A 25,338-nucleotide genomic window follows, 5' to 3' on the forward strand; every position below is an offset into this window, starting at 1 on the left:
AAATTAAAGCATTTTAATAGATAAAATTTAATTGATTAAATATTTAACAATATTATATATAAGCAAATCTATTCATTTTTTTTCCAAGTTTTAACTTTTGCCAAGGTACAAATATATATTTGCCTAACATTCAGATTTCAATAGAATTCTTTTAATTGAAATATTTTATTTTACTATGTTAATTATGTTAGACGATTTACGTACTTGCCGCCTTTTTTTACAAACGAAGCTTGTGTTTTATGGGATCGACAAATTAAGATAATTAAAATATATAAATATAATTGGTCAAATAGAGAGATTTCCTTAATTATAAAACATGGACAATTCAAAGGCAGAAAAAGATGATATTGTTAAGAATAATCACAAAGGGATTAAAAAGCAACGAGTGAAAAACTTGAGTATAGCGAGGAAAAGTAAGATACGAGTTTCGATAAATATAAAAGTTGTAAATTGAATCGAGCAGAGAGAGAGAGAGAGAGAGGTTTCGTTGAAAATAAAACGTGACAAGTATGAAGCGAGGAAGAAATACATATTGGTAAAAATTAGGAAGGAATGATAAGACTATTGGGGTAGAGAATCGAGGTACACAGGCGGAGAGGAAAGAGTATCGGCGTGGGTGGAAAGCGAGATAAATTTTTTGGAGGTGTAGAAGACTCGTGTTTGAAGGAGAAATCTTGAATATGTAGTTTACAGAGGGAAAGAATGTAAGGAGCGGTAATGTGGCGTGTTCGCGATAGGATAAGACGTTAAGGGGTATGGTGGGGTAAAGTGGTGTGGGATATAAGAGGAAAAGGGAAAGAAAGAACGTTCCTTCGTTCCCAGGTGGCCCTTCTCCTAAATCCTCAGCAGAGACTCCACATGGAAATTCCTTCCAGCCAGATTTCCTTCGGGTTTCAGTTAATTCTTTCTTCGTTTTCCTTTTACCCACCAAATACTTTCTCGCCAATGTTTCGTTCCGACTCTTCATCGCCAGTTTCCTGACCGAGCCACACAGTACGCGAGACAATGGCCAAACCAAGCAAACAGCAACGGATAAGCACGAGGATTCCACTCGGCTCGAGCGCGTTGCGCGTTCACGTACCGAGAGCAGTAAGGACCGTTAAATCGTTCGTAAAAATTCCAGTAGTAATTGGCCGCTAAACTATTCTCGACTCTTCCTCTCAACGCTCACTCTTTCCTCCTCGCTTTCCTATTTTCTCCACCATCCCCCCAAATCCCCCCTTCTATACTCCTTATATACTACTCGTTTCTTTTTTCAATGAGAATTACCCCAGTCTTTTGGCCCCAGCGTCACAGCACGTACACCAGGCACGTAAGTGTTTAAGGATCATGAATTCTTACGAGCTCTGGGACTCTCCAATCTCTTCCTTTTTTTTGTTTTGATAATCCACCCTCGCCCCCTTCTCTCTCTCCCTCACTCTCTCTCTCTCTCTCTCTTTACAGTCTAATTGCGCGTATATGAAAAATCAATTGGACATTTTCGTGGAAATATTAATAGAAAGCTACAAATATAAAACGGGATCAACTTCGAAGTGGCAGAGTTTATCAGCGTGGCGTACAAATCGATTAATGCCATATTAATTATTTCGCTTGATTGAAATGATAGCACAACTCACAAAGGTGATATCGACCCTGGGGCAAATTTTCTCCTCCGGTTGTTTGCTCTTTCCTCTCTCCGGGGGATTTATATATTCGTGCTATTAAAGAATGTATAAACATTCTGGGAGAAATTATATAGAAATACTGGTTTCGGTGCTCCATCGTGCGGTACGTAGGTACACCGAGCACGTAAGTGTTCAAGGATCGTGAATCTTCTATATGGCCACAGCACGCTGTACGATCCTCATGTTACACGTCTTCGTGTCGAGATATCTCGTGTCGCATTTTTCACGTCTTCCGTTATCTTTTCCGCCACCACCACCCGCCGATCCGTGCTACTTTTATTGCGCGTTTATTAACGCAAACTTTACCCCCCCCCCCCCCCCCCGCCCCTCCTTCCCCTAGCTCCTCCATTATCACGTCAACTTCGATCTATACATACAGTACCTACAGACAATTTTTATACTATTCTGTTAAGGCCAAGTAGAGTCTGACGCTGGCGTTTGAGTGAAATGAAACAACAGCTGAATAACAAGTGGTGGCAATCTTCTTTTATTCTATGCAATTCCTCTTTGCTACCCCTTCCAAAACAGGATTTTATATATATATGTATATATATATATAAATTTCCCCCCTTTTTTCCTCCCTTCCTGCTTTTCTTAGCACTGCGCGTTACTATTATTTCTCCATGGTGCACATTTTTTATTACCTTCATATTAATGAAAATTGTTTCTTTCCATTTTTCCTTATTATCCTCTTTTTTCCTTCATTTCCCAAGCATGAGAATTTCTCTGTTCCTCCGTGTTTGTAAATGACACGACGTTCTGGGTCGGCCATATAACCAATTGCTTTGGGTCGCTATCCTTTATCATTTATATTTGATCGTGCACACCGTGCATGCTAGAACAATATCAAGAGAGAAAGAAGGAGATATAACCGTCGGGTTAAAATATCTTGAGTCGCTTGACTCTCGCAGACTAATGTTCAATGGTTCGAAATTCCCTCGCACTTTTCACGCTTCGAAACTCTTATGAAAGATTATTTAGAAAATATCCCATAAGACGTTTCTCTCCCTCTTTCTCTCTTATCCTCCCATACTCGAAGCAGCAATTCATCTCCCTCTCCCCCCCCCCCCCCCCACCGTCGCTCTCTCGAGCATTCATTTTATATCACTGCACGCTTTCACTGTTCCATCTTTATGCGGGTCATTTCGATCTCTGACTCACCACGATTTTACGTCTTTAGTTTCATTTCGCTCGCCTGCCTCGCGCGCGTACAAAACGAAATTACCCGGCTAGATAACAACCGGAGAGCAATCTCCTTTTTTCCCCATTCAGAATTATACGGAAAATCACTTTGGGATACGGGGCACGTAATTGTAGCACGCCGGCCGATCACCGTGGCAAGAGAACAACGTGTTGCCAGCTACGAACAGAATTCGATTAGCTATTAATTGGATTATAAGCGACGCACTTGCAAATCAACCGAGTCTCACAATGATAACCATATATCAAACGAGATGGAAAACTTCTCTTATCATCTTATATATACATATATATGCCTGTTGGATAATCCTATAACTTTGACCCTGATTTAAAGATAAATTTTATCGAGAAAATCACCACGAGAGTTTGTACAATTTATTCATTTCTGGTGTATACCTAAATTATTAACGAGTCTCGAGTGTGATTATTGGAACGTTCAAATAACTCGATTCCTTTTGGATGAGAAAAACAGAAGAATCATAAAATCTTAATTATATATAATAATGTTTCGAGATTTCGATTGGATATTGGTTGAATTATAAACGATCGACGTATTCGCAAGTCAACTCGACTCGAATTGATCATCAAGGTATGCATGGAAAAAGTCTGGTAGATCGACCAATTTAACGATATAAACTCGAAATTCTAAACGACTCACGCGCAATTATTCAGACGCCAAAGAACTTTGGATTCTTCGCGTGTGGGAAGGAGAATAAAAAAATCGTGGAAAACGATGTTTCACCGTTGCGAGCACGATTTGTCGGTGCTTTCGCAAAAGTTCATTTCGATTTTGCCTCGTGCAAACTTTGCCTGGACATTATACGAATTATTAATTAGGTAATTAACGAACTTCTTGCGCGCGTGCTCGACACGGTGAAGTCCGTTTGGCTCCAAAGAGAGAGTGAGATGGAGGGGGGAGAGGGGGAGTTTAGGTTAGGTATAGCAGAGCATATGTTCAGATTTGATTTACATTCGTGTCTTATAGACGTACTTACGCACGCGATGAATCTGCATAACCCTCCAGGCGTTTGTAGGAAAGCAGACTCTAGGTTTGCACACGTAGTATTACACCAACGCGAGTTTCGGGAGACTCGTACACACATGCACGAATGTCGTTGAGATTTATATTCTCGTATATGGAACGAAGCTCCAATTATTGCAAGATCGTGTTGAAGAAAATTCTAATTGAATTTTGTCATCATAATAAATATAGAATCGTGCGGTTTTGGCTATAGGAGATTGATCACGAGGAGGTTCGTCGCTCAGTGAAATTACTGTTAATTGAGCAGAATAGTTGTTTAATTTGGCACAAAGCTTCGAGCGTATAAATATATAACGCTGTGTGGTGGATTTTGCAGAGTCCTTCCTGTATAAGCATCGCGAGCCAATATCAATAAGACTGACTTGCACGTGAATGCAAGATTCGCTATAGATTTCTGCCACGCTGTAGCCCTCTTGCCACACTCTCTGATCTCAGCCCTTTTCAAACAACGTCCCCCCCCCCCCCCCTCCCTCCATCGTCAGGACGAGAAAACGATTTCCGCCACTTTCCAGATATGGTTAGCAATATGCGTCCCTCGCTAGTTTCGCGAAGATTTTACAGCCGCTTTAAGCGTTAACGGTGACTTTAATATACAGGTTGCGTGACAGGCCAAGCTGCACAAGGCAAACTTTAAACTTTAAAGTAGCTTTAAATTCTTTCGAAACTAGCTCGTAATTACTTGCAATTTTGAACTATCCTTAAAACCATTATAAAATTGGCAGTTAAGTGTCCACGTGGATTTATTACCCAACTAACCAATTTCGAATAATTACATTGTACACTATTACTGCAAGGTAAATAATTATTTCTTCCCGCGGCTTTTGCTATTATACAGAAGACTGTATATACGTGAATCTGTTGATATTATTCGAAAATCGTACGAGATAGGAATAAAGTTTGAAGTTGGGAAGGAGCCGAGAGCAAATTTCTATTAATTTACAGAATGAATGGTGTAAGGTTGTACACGTGTGGGTTTATATCGAGCAGGGCTGATGAAGGGTAGTCGTGTTTGGATCAAAGGACTCGCTAACAAATCTGGAGTATCGAAGATGCCAGAATAATCGAGAATGGATCAGAATGGATCTGTAACCGAGCTGTCGTCTGATACATATCGGCCGATACTGCGATATTTCCTATTTAACGTGTCAACGAACCAATTCCATACATACATGGAAATTTCTAATTGCATATTCTACATTCAACTCCCCCCCCCTCCCCTCCCCCTCCCCCTTCCCCTTTCTCTTCCTCGCTCCTACCCTCTCTCTTTCTCTTTCTCCGATATCCCACTGATTGTTATCGCAGTAGTCGGCGTAGACTGTTCAACTCAGGTTCCAATCGCTCGAAGCGTTCGTGACAAGACGCTAATTATTAAACAAAACCTCGCTCCATTGGATATATATAATAAAGGAGAGAGAGAGAAAAAGATGAGGGAGAAAGAAGGCACATTCTCGCCTAACAGGCAAGTTAATAAGCGCTCAGTAGAGCCGAGGGTCATGGCAAATAGTTATGAAACTACTTGAAGCAAAGTATCGGATATTAGCACCCAGCTTCAGTATTATATGCACGTGACTTTCCTATATTTCTCTGCAAATGAAATTATTAATTGATATATGTATATCTATATAAGATTTCTTTGCTCTTCTTCTGCCTTTAATTGCTTTATTATCCAATAGAGAATTGTCTGCAATTATATACACTTCGTAGAATCGGTACATGTCATGCTCTTCATGGTCTTTAACGGTTGTTAAGAAAACGGAACTATATAGGCAGTTTATTTCATATATATATATATATATATATATACAAATGTTATACAGGGCGTGTCGTTGAAAAATGTCAACAGGAATAATCTGTATAGAGAAGGTAATTTTAAGAAAATAATCTTTATAATATTTTTAGACCTGGCCCTTATAATTAAAAAGTTATTAATCATTGAAGATTCTCTAATTTAAAAGCACTCTGTATATATTTATATCAATTGATGTTTCTTAAGAATGTCTGTATAACTATAAGCATATGTTTATATCGCAGCTTTTATAGCAGAGATAATAGCCATAAGTGCACCGGCGAGGAGAACGTTTCCATATAGAATACATAGGAAATTTGTTCGATTCCCTCTCATCGACGCTCTTGTCACTATACAAATATGCTTGCAGCTCCAACATAAATGTACCATGATACAACAGAACCAGCTTATTGCTCCATCAATATAAAACCTCAAATCAAAGAGTTTTTAACTTTGTATAACTTCTTTAAGTAGAATTAACTGTCGAAAAAAATGTATAAAGTTATTTTCTAAAGAATCTCTTAAACTGCTCCATCTAAATTGTCTTCGCATCTTTATAGATTAGACAGCCAGTATATATAGATGACTCGAGATGACATTTCGTGGGAATCTTAAAAGAAAGACGAAACTGGGTGGCATTTTTATCCAGATACGTCCAAGTTTAATTAATGGCGAGCCAGGTTCATATGGGGTAGCAGGAGGCGTTAACGACAGAATGGTTCCTCGTAATTTCCGAACAATCGCTCCTATCGGCCTTAATTCCTCATCTCGTCTCCCGCTACCGAAACTCATTAAAGTCGCTCAACGGAAACTACTGAAATCTTAATATCCATTGGCGAGATTTTTCCCACCCCAAACTGCACTATGCGGCTGAACTTTAATCCATCTACTATCTATCTATATATATATATATAGATATATATACAGTATATTGTGGACTGTTGGAAAAACAAATGGAAGATCAATCTCGATCCAGCCGAAAGGCTTTGCAATGAAGGAAAACGTGTACAATTGCGTTCCGTTTCCAGAATTATATCTGATACTCCCGAGTGATTTTATAAATTATTCATAACGCGTTTATACATATAGTATATATATATATATATATATACCGTATCAATGGTGCTCCGTCTGAGAAGCAATTTCCGTCAGCGATTGCCGTATCATCCGGTAAGAAAATTTTACTGTAATTTTTGGAACAATCGCCTCTGTCGCTCTTAATTCTGTACGTAGTAGGAACTAACGCACGCGAACCAGCAGTCAGCTTAAATTCTCTTGTGCTATATATAGTATATATAATGGTATACTAGTTATATATATATACAGAAAGAGGGAGAGGGAGAGAGGAGCCCGTCAGAAACGACGATTCTGTGCTCGGCCTGTCGTAACGGAACTCGTTACCCAGCGGGGGTGGTCCTAGAGGATGCAGGGAGAATACGCCAGGATAGGGGAGTATAGTATATGCCATCGTGGAAGGATCGAGCAAGACGGAGAGAGAAGAGAGATTTGTGAATGCTCCCTTAGCAAGTTCCAGGACCTCCGGCGAAATTCGATGTGTCCGCTATTGGGCCAATTTTTAATACGAATGAGCGAATCTCTCCAAGGGGAAAATAATATTGCGACAGCAGGATGCTGCCTAAATGGATTTCACGATATAGCACGAATGTTTTTTCAATAAGCGTGTCGCAACGTCCAATGAGAGATCGTTTTACATTGTGATTTTAGGATAATTCTCCTCGTTATAACGCAAATGTCTCGCGATGTAAACGTTGACAGGGACGACCTAGCTGTCATTTTGCGCAGGCCAACCGTTCAACCAACTGTACAAGGGCACTGCAGAAACTCGACGTGACTCGTTAGTCGATGGAAAAGCTCGAAAGAGGCTAATCCTGGGACGGAGAAACGGCTGGCGAGTCGAAACTGGACGAGATTGCTCGTTCGTTGCTTGCTTCATCCAATGGCAAGGATGTCTATATAATTGTATGTACACGGTGCCCGGTTAACATCTGCCAAATTGAACATTTCATAAAGAGTCAATTTTTCTGTAATAATTAAATTTCATACTTTTTGCGCAGTCCTTAATTTTGCAGACAGTTAATCGGGAATACAATTTTGTCCTTATTAGAGATTTTCTGCCAAAAAGTACCATGTTCGATAAGCTATAGTTTGTCATATAGGATTAATTGCAATGATTTCGAAATATAATGAATTTATAATTTTTTATAACTTTTCAATAAATGTTTATCTTTACAAAATGGTATAAGAATTATATTTTTCGAGTCGTATATTCCGTTTGTGATGAATTTCTCGATTTGGTAAGAATTAACTATATATAGGTACACAACTCCTCCATCAAGTATAGTATACGTACATTGATCGATGGTCGTATTAAAATTAAAGGCATTAATAAAAATATTTATAAAAACTGTAACGTTAACGCATGCAAAATTGGAAAATAGGACAAATCCGTAACGAGATTCTCGCGTTTCCTTCGGGGTGGGCAGAAGCGTGCTAGGGCGAATGAAAAGAAGCATCGTGTACGAAGTAATATCGAAAAGTAGTCGATGGAGTAAAATATCTAAAATGAAATTTGAGGCAAACGTGAAAAAGATGCAGAATGCCAACGGTAATACAGTTGGGTGAATTTGAAAAAGAAGAAGGCGTAATGCGGTGAGCCGAGAACGGGAGAAGAGAAGATCGAAAAGTTTTCTTTCCTAGCTTTCGATGTAATAACCATATTTGGTCGATTCAGTTTGTGACGTTTCCACCCCCGCCTCCCTTTGTATATATATATATATATATATCTCATTCTCTGTTTCTCGTCGCAGGATAATAGAGTCTGCTATATAGTCTTCACTCGCCATTGGCGTCACCGATCTGTTGGGACGCCCGGTCCAGCGTAATAAAACTCGTTTCCCCCCTGTCAGCAGGGAAGAACAGACGAGTCAGTTTGAGAGTCAATCGAGGGAGGAAGCGATCGAGACGATGCGAAACTGAAAGAAATAAAAGCACTCGGTCGACCAGCCACGAGTCTCACCGGAAAAGAATGGAAATGGATGAAATGGGAAAGAATTGCTATTGTTATAGCTGAGCGTGCGAATAAAAAACATTTGTCAGATTAATTGATCCTTTTTTCCCCTTGATGAGTTCACGAGACAGAGAGGGAAAGGGGGAGAGGAGGGGGGAGAAGAAAGTGGAGCAACGATGAAGAGAGCAGACTTTGAAAGCGAGCTCCGTATAGTAAACGATCCAGATGGAGTGCCAGTGCAGAGTCGAGGAAAAAGGCGCAATTGTACTATATATAGTGTGTGTGTATATATATATATACAGTGATCGTGAAAAGGGAGAACCGAGCGAGAATGAAAAGAGCAAACAAAACTAGCAAAAGTAAATTAGTTAAAGAGCGCTACTGTAAGAAAAATGCGGCGCGATTGAAGCGAGACAAAAAATCGTTCAGTGGCGATTTAAAGTGGTCGCGATGGAGGAGCGTTGCGTGTACAGCGGAGAATTTATAATAAATTATAAAAGAGCGAGAGCGTAGGGGGGATTCATAATAGGCGTATAAATGGAAAAGTATAGAAAATTTAGTGAAATTGAAAAATACTATATAAGAAATAAGGGGGTACCGAGACTGACCGGAGAACGATAAAATGGTAATAGCTTGTCAATTTGTGTGTGTGTGTGTGTGTGTGCGGGAGTGGGGGTGGGTTTCTAGAGAAATAATAGAGTGCAACCGCTGGAATCGAAGGATTCGTGCAGGCGATCTGCTCTCTCAGTGTGCTCTGGAAACATCAGCGTATAAACAAATCAGCGCGAAGCCATAACTTCCACTCCGGCACTCTGGCTACGCGATCCAATGGAGAACAAAGAAGCGCGACGAAAACTGCAAGAGAAATTCCAAGAGCGCCGTTACCCGGAAAGGAAACTTCTCGATGCACACGCTTAAAAGCATATTCGTATGCAGGCAACTTTGGAAAACGTGTGGAAATAAAGAAAAGATGCCATTGCCTTTGGTAGAGGGCTGGTACACCATAGATGCCTACCGTGTCAGTCTTATTTCTACGACAAAATGTATAGAGAAAGAGAATTTGCTGAAAAGTGATTATATCTGCGAACGGACGTTAAATATATGGCAAGTTGCAAAAGAGAAGAGCCAGTTTTTTCGATAAAGAGGAGATTACAGGTATAGGACAGGGATGGGGGAGGATATGCATAGAGAGAGAGAGGGATAGATAGATAAACAGATATATATATATAAAGAGGGAGCAGAAAAGGAGAGATTGAGAGGAAAGTTTAGGACAAAGAAAAAGTGGAGGAGAGACGGTTTAGCGGAGCAAGGATGCGAAGGACGAGTTTGGTGAAAGGGGGGGGGGAGGGGGGAGGGGGTAGGTAATGTAGCAGGCAGCAGGCTGGCAGGCAGACAGGTTGAAACGGCTTTGGTGATGGTGGTGGTGGTGGTGGTAGCGGTGGCAAAAGATTTGTGAAGGTAGGTAGGAGAGAGGAGGCACAAGCACACGATAGCAGTGGTGGAAGAGCAGGCAGAGAGCAAGCAGGCAGAGAACAGGCAGAACAGAGGAGCCCGGGCATCAGGGCACACGCTGCTGGTTTATCGAGTGCGCATGCGCACACGCGGACCGGCATCGAGGCTCGTTGGAGGTGGCTACGAATGGGATAGAGAGGGGAGGGGGGGGGGGATACGAGTGGATGCTGCTGCTCTCCTTCTCTCCGCGCTGTGCTACCCGTAGGAAGTTTATCGGCCGACGTGTAGAAACCTAGTGGGGGTGGTGGAGGTGGAGGTGGAGGTGGAGGGGAGGTTGGAGCACGCTCCGTAGTTGGAAGCTTTCGAGCGAACAGCAGTCTACGGCCCGGGACAGAGGGACCAGGACCACCTTCCACCGAGCAGAGAGACGCTCCTATATATATATTTATATATATATATATACACACGACACACACTTCCAGTTTCCTTCGATCCCTCCGAGAGAAAGCAGGCTGGCTGCGCCACCGTGGACCTTTACCACTCGCACCGACTCCAACTCCGTACCGACCGAATGCCACACGCACACCGCAACCGCCACCGCAACCACCGGCTACCGCTGTCTCTCTTTTCTTAAACCACACGTTCCTCTCCTCTATTTTTCGCGCTTCTATCGTCGAGGCCCCCGACCCTTCGGTGACCTTGAAATTTGAAATTGCCTTGCCGCTTGCAGTGAACGTCGTTGACTTGTGCTACTTACGGATATTGCAGTGTGATGGAGGTTCTTTGTGAAATTTGATCCCGCCGATGAGGGACGGAGGATCGTGAAGGATACAGTTTTTCTTAGTGGTTTTAAGAGAGGGGGGAGGGAGGGAGGGAGGAAATAGGGCTCTGAGAGGAGAAGAGGATAGTTACATATAGGAGAAATGAACGAGACGGCCCAGCCGGGGGGCTCTCGGAACACGTGCCACGTCCACGCACGCAAGAGGCGTCCCAGACGCCAGCAGCAAAAGCCACAAAACCACCAGCAGTCTCGCTAATCAGGCAGAATTCCAGTGGCTACCCAGTTTTCTTTGTACCCTCTTTTCTCTCGTCACTCCAGCAACATTTTCCACCTCGAGCAGGTATGACCTCCAGGCTGCTCGAAAACGCCGGAACGGCGCCTCTTCTTTCCGTACTCCTTGTCGTCACGATGGTCGTCGCTATTGATGCTGTGGGACACTCCAACACTCGTGGATACTACAGCTCCTTCCATCAAGGTATTTCCCACAAACCAATTTTCGATATAAACCACACGCTTATCCTACAATTTTTCTTCGTCCGTTTCTCCCCCCCCAATTACACTCGATTTTATCAATTTTTCATCGATTGTACTCGAGTGAATCGAAAACTTTTTTCTACAGATTTTTCAATAGACGTAATGTCTTTATAATTAGTTGAGTATGTATATATAAGAATGGTGGTTTCGAGATGGATGAATTAACCGAATCTTCGATGTATTTAGTGTTTTTGTAATTGGTGCTGTTGATTAGAGGAAGTATTTCAAAGCTGTACAGACTTATCTTAAAGTTTTTCTTAATCCTCTTTTTTTCATTTACACTCGATCGGATTAATTCGTAATCGGTTTTACTAGAGTCATTTACAACTTTTTCCTAGAAATTTTTCAATAGTGACAGTGCCATTAGTAAAAAAAACGGTTATTTCGAGATCGACAGAATTAAATGGGTTTTTAATGTATTTCATTTTTTATAATTGATGCGGTCGATTAAAAGAAGTGTATGAGAACCACAGGCTTCTCTCGATACTCCAACACCAACCAAATATCTGTTAAACTTTTCCAGCCCTTTTTTCATTTACACTCGATTGGATTCATTCGTGATTGACTGTACTCGAATTATTCGAAACTTTATCCTGAAGATTATTCAACGTTGAGACAGTCTTTAGCGAAATTTGCCTGTGTGTTTATTTTGAGGTCGACGTATGAAATTCTTATAAGCTGCGAATCCTCTTAAGTAGAAGAAGCACGCGAATAACACAGACTTCATATCTCTCCAAATCTGTCCTAAATCTTATTATCATTCACACTCGACTAAATCAACTCGCGATCATTTGTCTCGAAACACTGCAACGAGCACTTTTTTCTGTAGAATTTTCAACAGTGTCGACATTAACACTGCGAGAATATAGGTGCGTTTACTTCGAGGGCAACGAGGCGAAAGATTAAAATATTTTACATGGTTTATCAATGTATTTAATTTCTCATTACGAATACTATCAATGGAAAGAGGTTCTTATACGATTGACGCGTTTATTCAAACAGTATTATAGCGTTTTTTTGTTAATTCTTTGTCGGTCGATTATACGTGGATTAATCCCGCAGGGATATAACAATTTTCATTGGTAAAGAATGACTATGATGGGAAAAAGTAAGAGGTTTCAAAAATGAATTTTGCCAGCGGGTGCAGTAACGTGGCATAGCTTCGATATTTCTTTACCACGGTAATTTAAGTTTCCTGCTACTTTCGCATGTATTCTACTGGCTAGATGACCGAGATGGATAGCTTGATCCATCAGTAAAACAACTTTCTAATAGACATTTAAATAGATTAACAGTGAATAAACGAGTGGAATATATCAACGAACTTTGTTATAAATTTATGATAAACGCATGCAAAACAGTGGACCCTGTTTAAGAGCAAACTTTAAATAATGAGAGATATTGTATCACCAAATCTAAATAATGGGCTTTGAAGTTTGTCGTGGAATTTTCCTAGCAACAATTAATATTATTATTATCATTGTTAATGAAAGGTTTAAACGAGGTATACATGACGCACGGTTGACAATGGGCACGTGAGTGGATTGCAGCATCAAACGTTGCGAGAGATGAAAATATTTGCTAGCCACTGTTCCACCGCACAACGGTAAACTTTTCAACTTGCGTTTTCGGTGAACATTTCGAACAAATATTTTGAATAATCGCATTGAAAGGTGTATCTATATGCATTCGTTCATGGGCTTACACAAAGATTTCTCTTTTTCCATCACTTAAAACATTCTCCTAAACAACTCCAATCTTTATCTCTATATGTATACCTATATATACAGTTCCTGGTATCAAACCTTTCAATCGTAAATAAATAATATTCTAAGTAATATTCACTGACTATTGTTATACCATACACATTGTACAATTTTCAACTCGTGTGTTTCCATTAAACATTTAAAATAAATATATTGAATAATCATACTGATATGTTTATATGCATTCGTTGATGGGGAGCTAGAAAAAGATTTTTATTTTTCCATCACTTTGCACATTTTCCTCAACAACTATAATCCTTATCTCTACACGCATATACAATTCCTAGAATCAAACGTTTCGAACGTTAATAAATTATATTACTAGTAATATTCACACACACACACACTGGCTACACAGTTGTACCACGGTAAACTTTCCCATTTGCGTTCTGGTATACATTTCAAAAAATTAATAATTAATGCACGTTGAGACATTTCGCGACAAGGATTGTTCACTGTCATTTTATATTTTAATCGCAGTTGTCATCCAGAGTTTCATTTTGTTACATACATATATACATATAAATATAGTATAAAGTTGGCACGAAATTCTCCGAGTTTAGAGAAAATAAGAGCAACGCTGACAGCTGGATGAAAAATTCGTGCAGGAATCTTTGGGGAGTCGCGAATCTAATTATGTTCTACAATCGCATGTTTTGTTGCGACGACGAGCCAGTCGAGTTTCGTATAAAAATTTAAAATCACGCTTCTGGGTGATTCACTGATAACGAGCATACACGCGGATCCTCGAGAGTCTAGGGAGTACGGAGTAACATGTATTGACAGGTGGAAAGCGCGAAAATGAATTTTTGACAGGCCATCGGTAAATGTCTGGCGTATCTCGGGTAACTCGACAGTTTGTCGATGGCCTTGCGCAGAAAAACCATTTTTGTCGGCTGAATCTTTGTCGGCGCTGGACCATGACGAATATTTTGGGACGCGTAACGCTCCGATTGTTGCTTTCCACGGCTAATATCCGCACAAATATTCCCTCCTCTGTCTTACCGAATATCCTGCCAAGCACGACATGATCTGTCGATGGACTCGAGCTGAAATATCATTTTTCTCGGCCGATTCTTTTACGGAGCAGAAAATTACAACGACAGCCGTGATCAACTTTCTAATCCACATGTGTCGTCTCATATTTACATAAGGTTTCACAAAAAAGAAAACATTAACGTGGTTGTTGCTGCAAAATTGTTCTTAATTTAAAAATGTAAATTTTGCCAAGACACAACGTATAGTTTACAAAATTACAGCTCTCGTTGTAATTTTTACAGAAATTGACTAAGACGAATATTTTGGGGAGCACGTGTTGCTCCGATTGTTGCTTTGCATGGCTATGGTAATTGGAAATAATCTATATTCTGTGTAGGTCTTACGAAATCTCCCGTCGAGCAAGAGTATATGCTATACAGTGACGCCAGATTTTGCATTTTAGTAGCTAACGAGTCGAGTGGAGGGGGACATGTACACATCTACGTATAGGATACGCAAGTGCGTGTGCATTGTGTGCTGAGATACATAATCCAAGCATCACTTGTATATGCTATATACATCGGACTCGCCTAAAAAAATCATTTTCCTCGGGCGAATCTTTCCTCGGTGCTCTGCAGCAGGCCCATGGTGAATAATTTGGGACACGTGACGCTCCGTATGTTGCTTTACACGGCTAATATCGACAAATATTCCATCGTGCTTCTTACGAAATATCCTGCCAAGTACGAGTATACTATATATATATATATCTGTTGGCGAACCGAGCGTGAAAACATTAACGAGCGCATAATTAAGTAAATCACTGCACCGTGGATATACGTTTACACCCCCTCACCTAATAACCATTAAAAAACCAGCAGCGGCTCGTATAGCATTTCCTACAAGCCAGCTTGAAATATAAACGCGGATTAAAAAATAAACGAAAGTTGAGAGAGCATGGCAGGAATAATTATTGTTTCAAAATCGATTGGCATATTTACGTGGGGTATATATATATATGAACACTTGTACGTACATACGATACACGTAACGGTAGAGGGTAAAATGATATTTTAGGTAAATCATTAATTCGTCTCGAGTGGCTCTGGCGAATCGGAGCTAAAAAATTGCGTTTGGCCGAGCGAGAAATAAATAATTTCTTTCGTAGCTTTTTTATCGACGGGTTTATATTCGTACGGTTCAATTTTCCGAGTAGGTCTTGCGAAGGAAGAAATCGAGCCTCTCTGTGTAGATATATATACTGTATATGTGATGCGTATGTGTACGTATACGTATGGCAATTGATTCCCTCAGTCGTATCACGGCTGTTTAAAATTCTACTGGGCAATCCATCACTATATGGGTTGCTTAAAGATACACGTGGACTAACGGGGTGGGGGCTGGCCTGAGACTCGGCAGTACGTATCAGTAAAAAGTTGCTCGCTGCCTGAGGCCGATCGCTCAACCATTCAACGTTTCGTCCTGCCAAGTGAACTTGTTTCGCCAATGCTCTCTATTATATATATATATATATATATATATAAACTTTTTATCAGCCGAACGGTGGCAAAAAATGTTGCGCGTGTCATACGACTCCCTTGTATTTTCCAAGGTAACCAGGCTTGACCCACGTGATCACCGATGCTCTTTCGCATTTCTCCCCTTTTTTTAGTCTCGTTCCATTGGGATTCCATTAGGTAGTGCACGCTACTCGATAAAGCGCGTCTAACACAGTAGGATTTAACGAGGCGAGCGTGTCCGTGTAGGACGAGTTTTTTCTACTGTAATATACGAGGAAAGTTTTCGACGTGTACATGTATATATAGGCACTCGAGTGAGTGCAATGATATTCTATTGTAAGAATATTGTAATATATATTATATAGGTATATGTACAGTATAGGTTGTGGTCGAGAGAAGGGGATCAATTGCATTTTTTAAGTTGAGCGAAGAAAGAGCAGAATCCGAGAAAGTGGCTCGATTGTCTGACTATTTTAAGGCTGTATCACTTGTACCGTGTGGTATAGTAGAACGAAATCGGTTGGAATACTACGACCTATTTAAGCGAGAATTCCTACTCGGTATTCCGTTATGACTCTTATTAACCCCTGACTATTTAAGTATTATAATAGCTGTATTTTCCGCTCTACAATTTCTCCTATTAACGCGTTTCCACCTCCGAGAATTCATCGTACAAAAGCGCATAGCTCCCGATTGTTCTTACTCAAGGAGACCTTCCGCCTCTTTGCTTTGGAAGAATATTAATTCCCCGTAACTTGTTTGCGTCCGTGGAGAGCTTCTCGGTTGGCGACGCGAATATACGGGGTGAGACCACTTTTAATACAGTGCATGAGGTGTAACGTACACGTATATAATAAAATGTTTATCCTTTCGGTTATAAGAGATGTCAATTTTTTGCTCGGGATAATTTTTAAGCCTCCCTTTTTGCATTCAAATAGTTCTTAAGCGAAATATTGATATCCCTTTAAATTATGCGGAGATAAAAGAATTTTTGAGCTGCAGCTCGGAGCATCGTAAGCGTTTCACCCTATATATGGCTATACCACTTAAAATATCTATAGAAGCATATAGGTATAAAGGGACGTGTATCTCCGTAACTACAAGAGATATTAAATTTTTGCATATGACCTTTTCGAAACCTCTTACTATTTGCATTCAGAAAAGACTTGTGCAAAAATTTGATATCTTTAATAATTACGAAGATAAACACGTACGCGTAAGCGTTCTCCTACGTGCATGCTTTTGAGGGTTTATAAGTACCTTACCCTGTATGCTTTTAAAACGTCTGCGCAGAAACTTTTTCATTTCCAAAAAATTAAATTTTAATTTTGTCAGACTAAAAGGATTTTATCTCCCACGTACACATGCACTTCAAGTAAATTATACCTGTACGAATACACACCTGTCGGTTAGGTTTAGGATGGGGGGGAGCACGGTTTACTTTGCCAAGTAAGAAAGGATATAGAACGTACGAAGCGGAAATCGTATATATAGTAGTATGCGACCTACTTAAGCCACATCAGTATCCAAGCTTCCTTGATTAAGAAAACTTTCGAGTCACCGCTATGAAATTTGTAGCCGCGGAAATGCTCGGGCTGCTTGATTTATATCCTCGACTGTAATAAAATAGATTTGTTTCTCGTGACCAACAAACCAAGCTTCTCTATAGTGGTCTTTCAAACAATATTATATTATTATAATGGAATTGAAGGGATTAAAACTTTTGAGATTCCGCAATTTTTATCCGAAAACTCTTATTATCTTTGAAAGAATATGCTCGATATACATATATCGCATGGTATACTATGCCAAATATATATATATACGTATATCATCGATATACTGGAACGATACTTTTACGAGGTTTTCCCCCTTTTGACGTAAACATGCAAATCGAATTGGATAATATTTGGTATATAATATTTACTACAAGTCGTATGGGACGCAGATATATCCGAGCCAATCGCATTTAATACCGGTTTATCCAGTTTACAGGAGAAAATGAAATGCTGCAAAAGGGTTAGGTGCATATATATGTATATATATATATATATATACTTGGAGCGGAAAACGAATAAACCGTACGAGTCACAACTCACTGCGTACCTCGACTGCAGTCAAAATTTACAAATCTGTCACTAAGAAAAGTTGGGGCAAACCACTATGAATTTTTCAATCCGGCCAACATTCCTCGTTTGATTTATTTTCTACCCTTCCTATATTTTTAATTCATCCAATGATCAAAAACTTCTTTGAAGCGCACGCTTTAAATAATTATAAACAATTTTTAGAAAAGCTTTAAATTCAACGCAATTCAAAGTACTGCATTATAAACTGAACTATACTGATTAATGTCATTATATAATAATGATATATATAAATTTAAGCGATAACGTAAAGTTTAGAACGAACCCCAACATATGGAGAATATTCGGAGAACGGAAGCTGCTCGAGAGTCCTTAAATAGTCCAAATAACTGACAGATATATTCATAGCTATAGTTTAATTTGTTAAAAATAATTTTAATCGCACGACGATATTAACGGATAGTTTTTATGCCAATTTGAATTCGAATGATTGATGGAAGAGGCAGAACGAAGAGGATAAATATAAAAGTGATGAGGAATACGGAGAAGAAAGTATATATAGTGGAGGAATCGCGCGCGCGACCCAGTTCGGCAACGATCCAAATTCGGGATTTCGTTATTAAGAAAAGTTTGGTATATAGCACGTGGAAGGTATGGGAGATTTGTGCGATCGATCGGTCTGCAGCGGGAAACTAATTTTTTTACGACATCGTTCATTATTTATACGATCTAATTTCTCCTGCAGTTGGGATTCGCGCGGAAGGGGAATGCTCGTTTCCCCTTACATATTACCGATAATTGTCTCTCGCGTGTGACTGAGAGAACGCCAGCATTTTCCATAAAAATTTAGCTAATTCCCACGCTCGATTATTCACGAGAGTTTTCAGCGAGCCAGGTCAAAAATGTTCGGAAGCGATGGACAGATTTGATTAATAACTTAATATTTTATATCGCTGGCCCGGAGTAAAGAACCGGCCGCCGCTCCGCGCCACGTCGCGCCGTACGTAGCCGGAGAGCGTGCAGTGCAGGCAAGCGTTATAAATGACGACTAGCGCTCTAACTACCAACTTAAACTGGAATTAATTATCGGATGCTAGCAGATGTATTTAGTAATTTGTATCCGAACACAATGCATGCAGGAAATGTATGTTTGAATATGAGCTGGATCCAGCCATGTTTTACGCTTTACTGACTGCAGTATATTTATCGAACGTGGCCGCAGCAACAGATCAAACAACTAATTGGGATTACGAGCCGGCTAGCCTTGTTACAGTCTATTGTCAGAGGAAAAAAATTAACCACATTTTTTCTTAGAAACAAACCATGCAATTTTTCTACAAAATCGCGGATGGACTGTGCAGCGATGGATCCTGCGAAGATATCTTAATTAATGCTACTTTTTTTTTAATATTTATTATGAAACGTGGCTATACGGAGAAGATAAAACTACTGGGTTTTAAGTTGCATACGAATTATTTACAAAATTCTGTGTATTCGTAAAAAAATATTAATTCGTAGGAAACTTTCAAAATATATATATATATATTGCGATAGACTGCTGCGAAAAACACACTTAATTATTTGCCGTTAAATTCAAACATTATTTATCCAACGTATATAGTCGCAGCAATAGTTAGGATTACGGTGCAGTCATTATTGTAAAAATTTGTGCAAGGCGTCGTTTTTGCGAGAAAAAAATGGCAATTGGAAGAAAGTTTCCATGTGACGATAGGTCGCGTGCGAAAAAAACCTCAATTAATTGTCATGAAAGTTAACGTTCAATATTCCCCTAGCAAGTATAAGCAGCAGTAAAGGTAACGATAATTGGCGTAATTTCTGGCGAAGGTACGCGCTAATATAGAGCTTGCACAGTTTGCCGTTTACCACAGAACGCGGTTGGTAGTTAGCCTGGCAGCACGTAGCATCGTTTATTTTTCCTTCTTTTGCACCGCGGACGCATCTATAATTACACGATTTACTGTATAAAACGGCCGTAGCGATGTATTTGCCTGTTTGCACGCGTTGGATTCTCCATTGGGGGTGGAAGGGGTGAAACGGGTGGGGGGTAGTGAGAGATTCAGCCGAGCTACAATTATGATGCATACCGACGAACTGCAAACGCCGCATCGTCGAATCAAACTTTTGCTTCTGTTTCGTCAATCAAAGCATCGACCAATTGCGATTCTGCTTCGGTTCGACGAAATCTCGTTTCAGGGCAGAGAACAAACAGCGCTTGGAGAACGTGAGTGCAAAGTGTGGCAAGGGTGAGGTAACCGCGCTTACCTATATTTTTCTACGGGTTACAGCCTTTGGTTAGAAAAAAAACATTCTTTCACACATCGCGTATAATTTTTATAGTCACATGCGCTCGAGGTATTCAAGTGCGATGCTCAAACGTACGTATATACATAACGCTTCTTTCATATATACATATATATATATATATGTATATGTAATAGGTATATATATATCTCAGTAAGGATCCAATTACCTATAGCTATAAAAATTACTAAATTCCTCTCTATAATTTATAAACTTATATCTATATTATATAAGTGAAGGTTACAACGTTTGGTTAAAACAAAAATTATTTCATACATTGTATAATTTTTAAATAGCGCGTGACGTTTTCTTCGAGGTATTCTCAAATATTTCTTTGACATTTGTTCGTCTCTTTTCATCGTGACATATCTAATTAATTATTGAGTTTCTCTCTGTAACCTCCAAATCTATCAATATTATCTGCAGATTAAAAAGTCTGGTATAGAAAAAGAAATATATAAAACATTGTATAATTTACAGAAACCACGTGACCTTACCTTTTCTTCAAGGTATTCATGCAAACGTTTCAAACGGTCGAATCTCTGATGGTTATATTCCTCTTTCTCCATCGTGGCTGCCCAACTAATTTCTTTCTTTCTTTCCTCGCCCTATACTATATATCTATCTCTCTCTAACCACTTACCACTACTGCCTAGTGCGCCGAGTGTGCCGTCTAGCTCGATCGGCGGAATCAGGATTGCGGGTCTGACTGATTTGGGTTACATCGACGCTGCAATTCCGCAAGATCTGCAGCTCCAGCCGGCCGGGTCTTCATCAGAATGCTGATGACGATTACGTCCTACTGGAATGGAGTGCATAATTGCTTCCCCCCTCCCCTCTCTTCCCTCTCTCTCTCTCTCTCTCTCACTCATCACGATGCTCCACTAGACTCTTTCAATTTCTTCCATTCTCCTTCATATACGTTCGAGAAAAATTCTTACCACGCCGGACGGACATCTGTTAATTAATTGCTTCGAGCTGACATTTCCGTTATTCATACCACCTCCTCCTCTCCCTCCTATAATCAACGAGAACTCCTATCGAAATTAAAAGGACTCTGGTCTTTCCCACTCACCCCCCCCCCCCTCCCTTATTCTCACTCTCACTCTCTTTCTCTTTCTCCAGCCCTCTCCATTTATATTCCACGAGGCCATTCATAACTTGTCTCTCTACCACTGATAAAGTAAACTCTTAAATTCACATTTTTTTCAAACTGAAATTCGCAGCACCGTACACGTCCTTAAATCAACGCTGATATTTATCCAGCGTTTTCATGAATAATTTGCCGGATAATTGTTTTTACTTTATTCCAATGCGTCATTGGCAAATCGCTTATCTCGCGCGATTATAGCCGTGTGTGCGAGTGCACGCGCACGGCTGAAGGCAATTAGTCAATTTCTACAATATGCAGGCTATTATACTTTCGCTAAATCGCTTTAATACACAATAATTAGAAACTATTACACTTACCGCATTGTGTAATGGAAGGCTGGCTGGTTGCACGTGAAACGGCAATTATTACCGTAAATCAGTCGTAATTCGGGGAATCCCTCTAATTTCCAACAAGTTTTTTCTGATTTTCATCTCATTAAGCATTATAAGCGTACATGTAAATCGATAATATCATTAATTTCCTAGCGGAATTCGTGTAAATGATATCCGAACACGCGTACGTACGTTATGCTTATCACTATTTAATGCGAATTATTATTGAACAATAATTATTATTAGCGCGAGCGATGACACACGATGATGTTGAATTTGAAACCGCGAATGCACAAGTGTGCATGCAGTGGATGAGTTGGGAGCGTGAGATACATTTGTTGGAAAATCTATCGCATTATTATGTATTAATGATGAGAAAGGGGATATTTTTATTCGAAACTTGTTACGTCAAAGGGAAAGCTCTTTTATTCGCTGCTCCATCGGCCTCCCGCTCTCGAATCAGATACGAGGATTTATCGCTCGCATATATCGCTGCATATATTTTATTACTTATACGCGCAAAGCACCTAAAATAAATTGAACGTCCGGCGAAGCGCTCGCAAAAATGAATGTTGCGTAGATAAAAGAAAAATATCTTCCACCGTTTCTTTCGCGATATCTTTTTTTATACCCTACACACTCTACAATACAGCTTGTACCGATTCATTGTACATAAATTGCCTAGCTGTTATATATTATATATGTATATACAAAGTCCTCATGGACAACGCTGCGATACTTTTTTTTCCAAAATTAGAGACTACCAAACAATTCCTGCAGTAGCTATGTCTTCATTTCTCGTCCAATACCGGAAATGGATTTTTTAACAGGAAGATTACTTTTAGTCATGAAAATGTTTGTGTTAAAATTTTGGATTTTATGTGGGAAAACAAGGATTTTTTGCTTGAAAATTTTTTAAAAATATTTCAATTTTAATTTTTAAATAATTATAGTGTTAAACAACTACTCTATTTTGTGATCTAACGATTAATAGCAAATGCAAAATCTATTCAGTTATTATATATTTTCAAGTAATAATATAGACTTGCTTTAGTTATATCGCTATGTGTTATTATTTTGTTTTGCTTCAAAATTATTTCATGTCACACATTTGACAAAGCGAGTTGATTTATAAAAATTAGAATTTTGCTAAACGCTCGTTCGTTTTTCGTTGCGTCACGCCTATTGTGCAAAACTCGGCAAGATTCGAGAAAATTCATATTTTTCTCTTCCACGATAAGCTCCTGCGTCCGAACTCGATAATCGGAAGCTTAACGAAAAACTACTGCATTCTTCCTGACCTATAATAAAATATTTTATTTGACGTTTAAACAGTGGACTTTCATTTTTTAAAACTCATTTCCCGCTTAGACCTGAAGTTTAAAATATGGCTATTCGATACAGCGAATCTACTTTGTAACGAAACGTCTTTGATGCATTCGGATTTCTCAGATCCTTCTTTTCTAAAGGTCAGAATTGATTTAACGACATTCGTTCTTAGAAGTAAACTGAGAATATCGTAAAAAAATTTTCCAATAATTCAATTTAATTATAATAAAAATCATGTTGCATCAAAATATAACTTTCTGTTTAAACAGGAAATGGAAATTATATCACCGTTCCAATAAAGTCTGTCATAAAAATTAATTCTGAAAAATACATTCTCTCTCTCTCCTGCCTTTAAATCATTCAGTTACCTGAATCTCGAGCTATACAGCTTTAGACAAAAATATCAACTGTGCATAAATAATTGTCGTTGAACGAAATTAGATGGAATTATAAATATCGAGAGTGTTGCGTTGGTTCAATTTTAGCGAAGAGAACGGAGATAGAAGGAGAGTCCTGTTAGCGAGCGACGTACGTTGAAAGAGAAAGGGGAAGCCCATGCACACTGACGAAGCTAATTCGTTTGAAGCTCTAATACGACGCGGCTAATTTGGCGCACGTTAATTATAGCCGGGCCACGGGCGTTTTTCTTTCGCGCGCGATGCTCGGCGAATACAAATACTTTCATTAAGCTTGTAAAAAATAGAAATGTCTGGAGGGTGGAGCATATAACGCGCTGCTTTTAATCCGTCAGCGTTCCCCTCTATTCGTATCTCTTTTCCACGTGGCAGCCCCGTGCTGCGTATGCACGCGGATGTTCGTCGCGTCCCGAAACGAAGCGAGCGCTCGCGGCATTCGCTAGCCTGCCCTCGTGCCGAATGTATAATGCCTCGCCGTTTCCCTCCAGTGCAAAGTGCCACTTGGAAAATGCTGGATTTTCCAGCCGTCGACTGTCGAGCAGTTCTTGCTTCATCCAGCGCGAGTACTCCGAGCACTATACCTGAAATATACGACCGGTCTGTCCCTAATCGGATACTCTCTCTCCCCCTCCCTCTGCTCGTCCACACCCCCATACAACAACGTGCACAGTTCACCTGCAAGGAAAACCTAGCTTCACATTTTTTACACTCAACGCCATTAACGACAATTTTCATTCTCTTCCTGTTTTTACATCTCACACTACACGCTATGGAACTTCATTTAGCATCAGACTTTTTTCACAGGACGTTCCTCTCCAAAACGAATTTCCACCTTCGAAAACTCCCCCGAGAAAAGATCACGTTTCACTTCGGCATACATATGTATGCTTTATTTATATAGTGTATTATTGTATAGGAATGGTGGGGATTTTAGTTTCACGGCTTGAATCGCTCAAGATCGATCGCTATATTATAGAGCTCTTTTTTTTTTTTTTTATTATTTTACAAAGTTCCCCCTTTGGTGGAATATAAATTACTGGGTAAAAAACTGCGACGCAGATATTTTTGAATACATGATTTCAAAGTAACGATTTTCTATTCCTGCGTGTATTGTGCATGCGAGGATCGAAAAATCGAACGTTGTGAATCTTTGGTATCGCCATGTTGGAAAATATCCAGAAAATTTTTGGGTATTTTTCTAATGGCTCCAAGTGTAGGTTCAAAATAGGCTTAATCTATAAAAGTGTTTTAGAGTTTTAAAAAGTGACTGTGAAATCCATGCATTTCTGTAAAGCTTGGTCAACCGTATATGAATGCATTAAAGGAGAATTTGTTGGAAATGAAGAATTATCGTGATATTGCGTTGCGTACACAGGTGTTTATTATTGCACAGAGTTTCGTTCAAGGGAATAAATGGCTTTATAACAATATATCGCGAAGAATATATTTTGGATTATATTTCTTCGAGGTTATTATAGTTTTCGACATAAATGTAACGTATCACGAAGATTTGGAACATCTTTTAATAGGAACATTTGTTATGTTACATTCACAGTGAAAGAGGATATCTTTGAAAATATTGATCTGAAGGATTTTCCTATAAGCAAGAGAGAAAGAGAGAGAGAGAGAGAGAGAGAGAGATAGATTCGAAATGGTATAAATCTGATTGTGTTCTAATCTCGAAGTGGCCATATGACTATATACTCGCGTGGAATGCATAATGGGCCTAGATCTTTCTGTCTGTCCGTCCAGTCATAATTATCCCATGGATATAGAAGGAATGTGTCGGAAATGAAGAATAATCGTGTTGACGATAAAAAAATATGTTAATACGAATCTTTGTTATGCGACGTCCACAACGGAAGAAAATATTGTAGAGAAAGCCCAGAGACTTTCATATAATAAGGGAATAGATTAAAAATAGTCCTAATCCGACAATGTTCCACTA

At 39.5% G+C, this 25,338-nt stretch overlaps 1 protein-coding gene across 1 annotated transcript in view; it reads left to right on the forward strand.

Moving 5' to 3' along the window:
* The first annotated feature begins 10,554 nt into the window (after positions 1–10,554).
* The window catches only part of LOC136773357 (lachesin-like), a 61,244-nt gene continuing 46,460 nt past the window's right edge, over positions 10,555–25,338 (forward strand). Inside the window, exon 1 of the mRNA XM_066726981.1 lies at positions 10,555–11,428. Coding sequence (XP_066583078.1) covers positions 11,296–11,428 — 133 coding nt within the window. The 5' untranslated portion in view covers positions 10,555–11,295. The remainder of the gene's footprint in view (positions 11,429–25,338) is intronic.

The sequence above is a fragment of the Prorops nasuta genome, unplaced genomic scaffold (genome assembly GCF_024137725.1).
Source record: "Prorops nasuta isolate Cenicafe-Biocafe unplaced genomic scaffold, Cenicafe_Pnas_1.2 PNAS00005, whole genome shotgun sequence".
Lineage (NCBI taxonomy): Eukaryota > Metazoa > Arthropoda > Insecta > Hymenoptera > Bethylidae > Prorops > Prorops nasuta.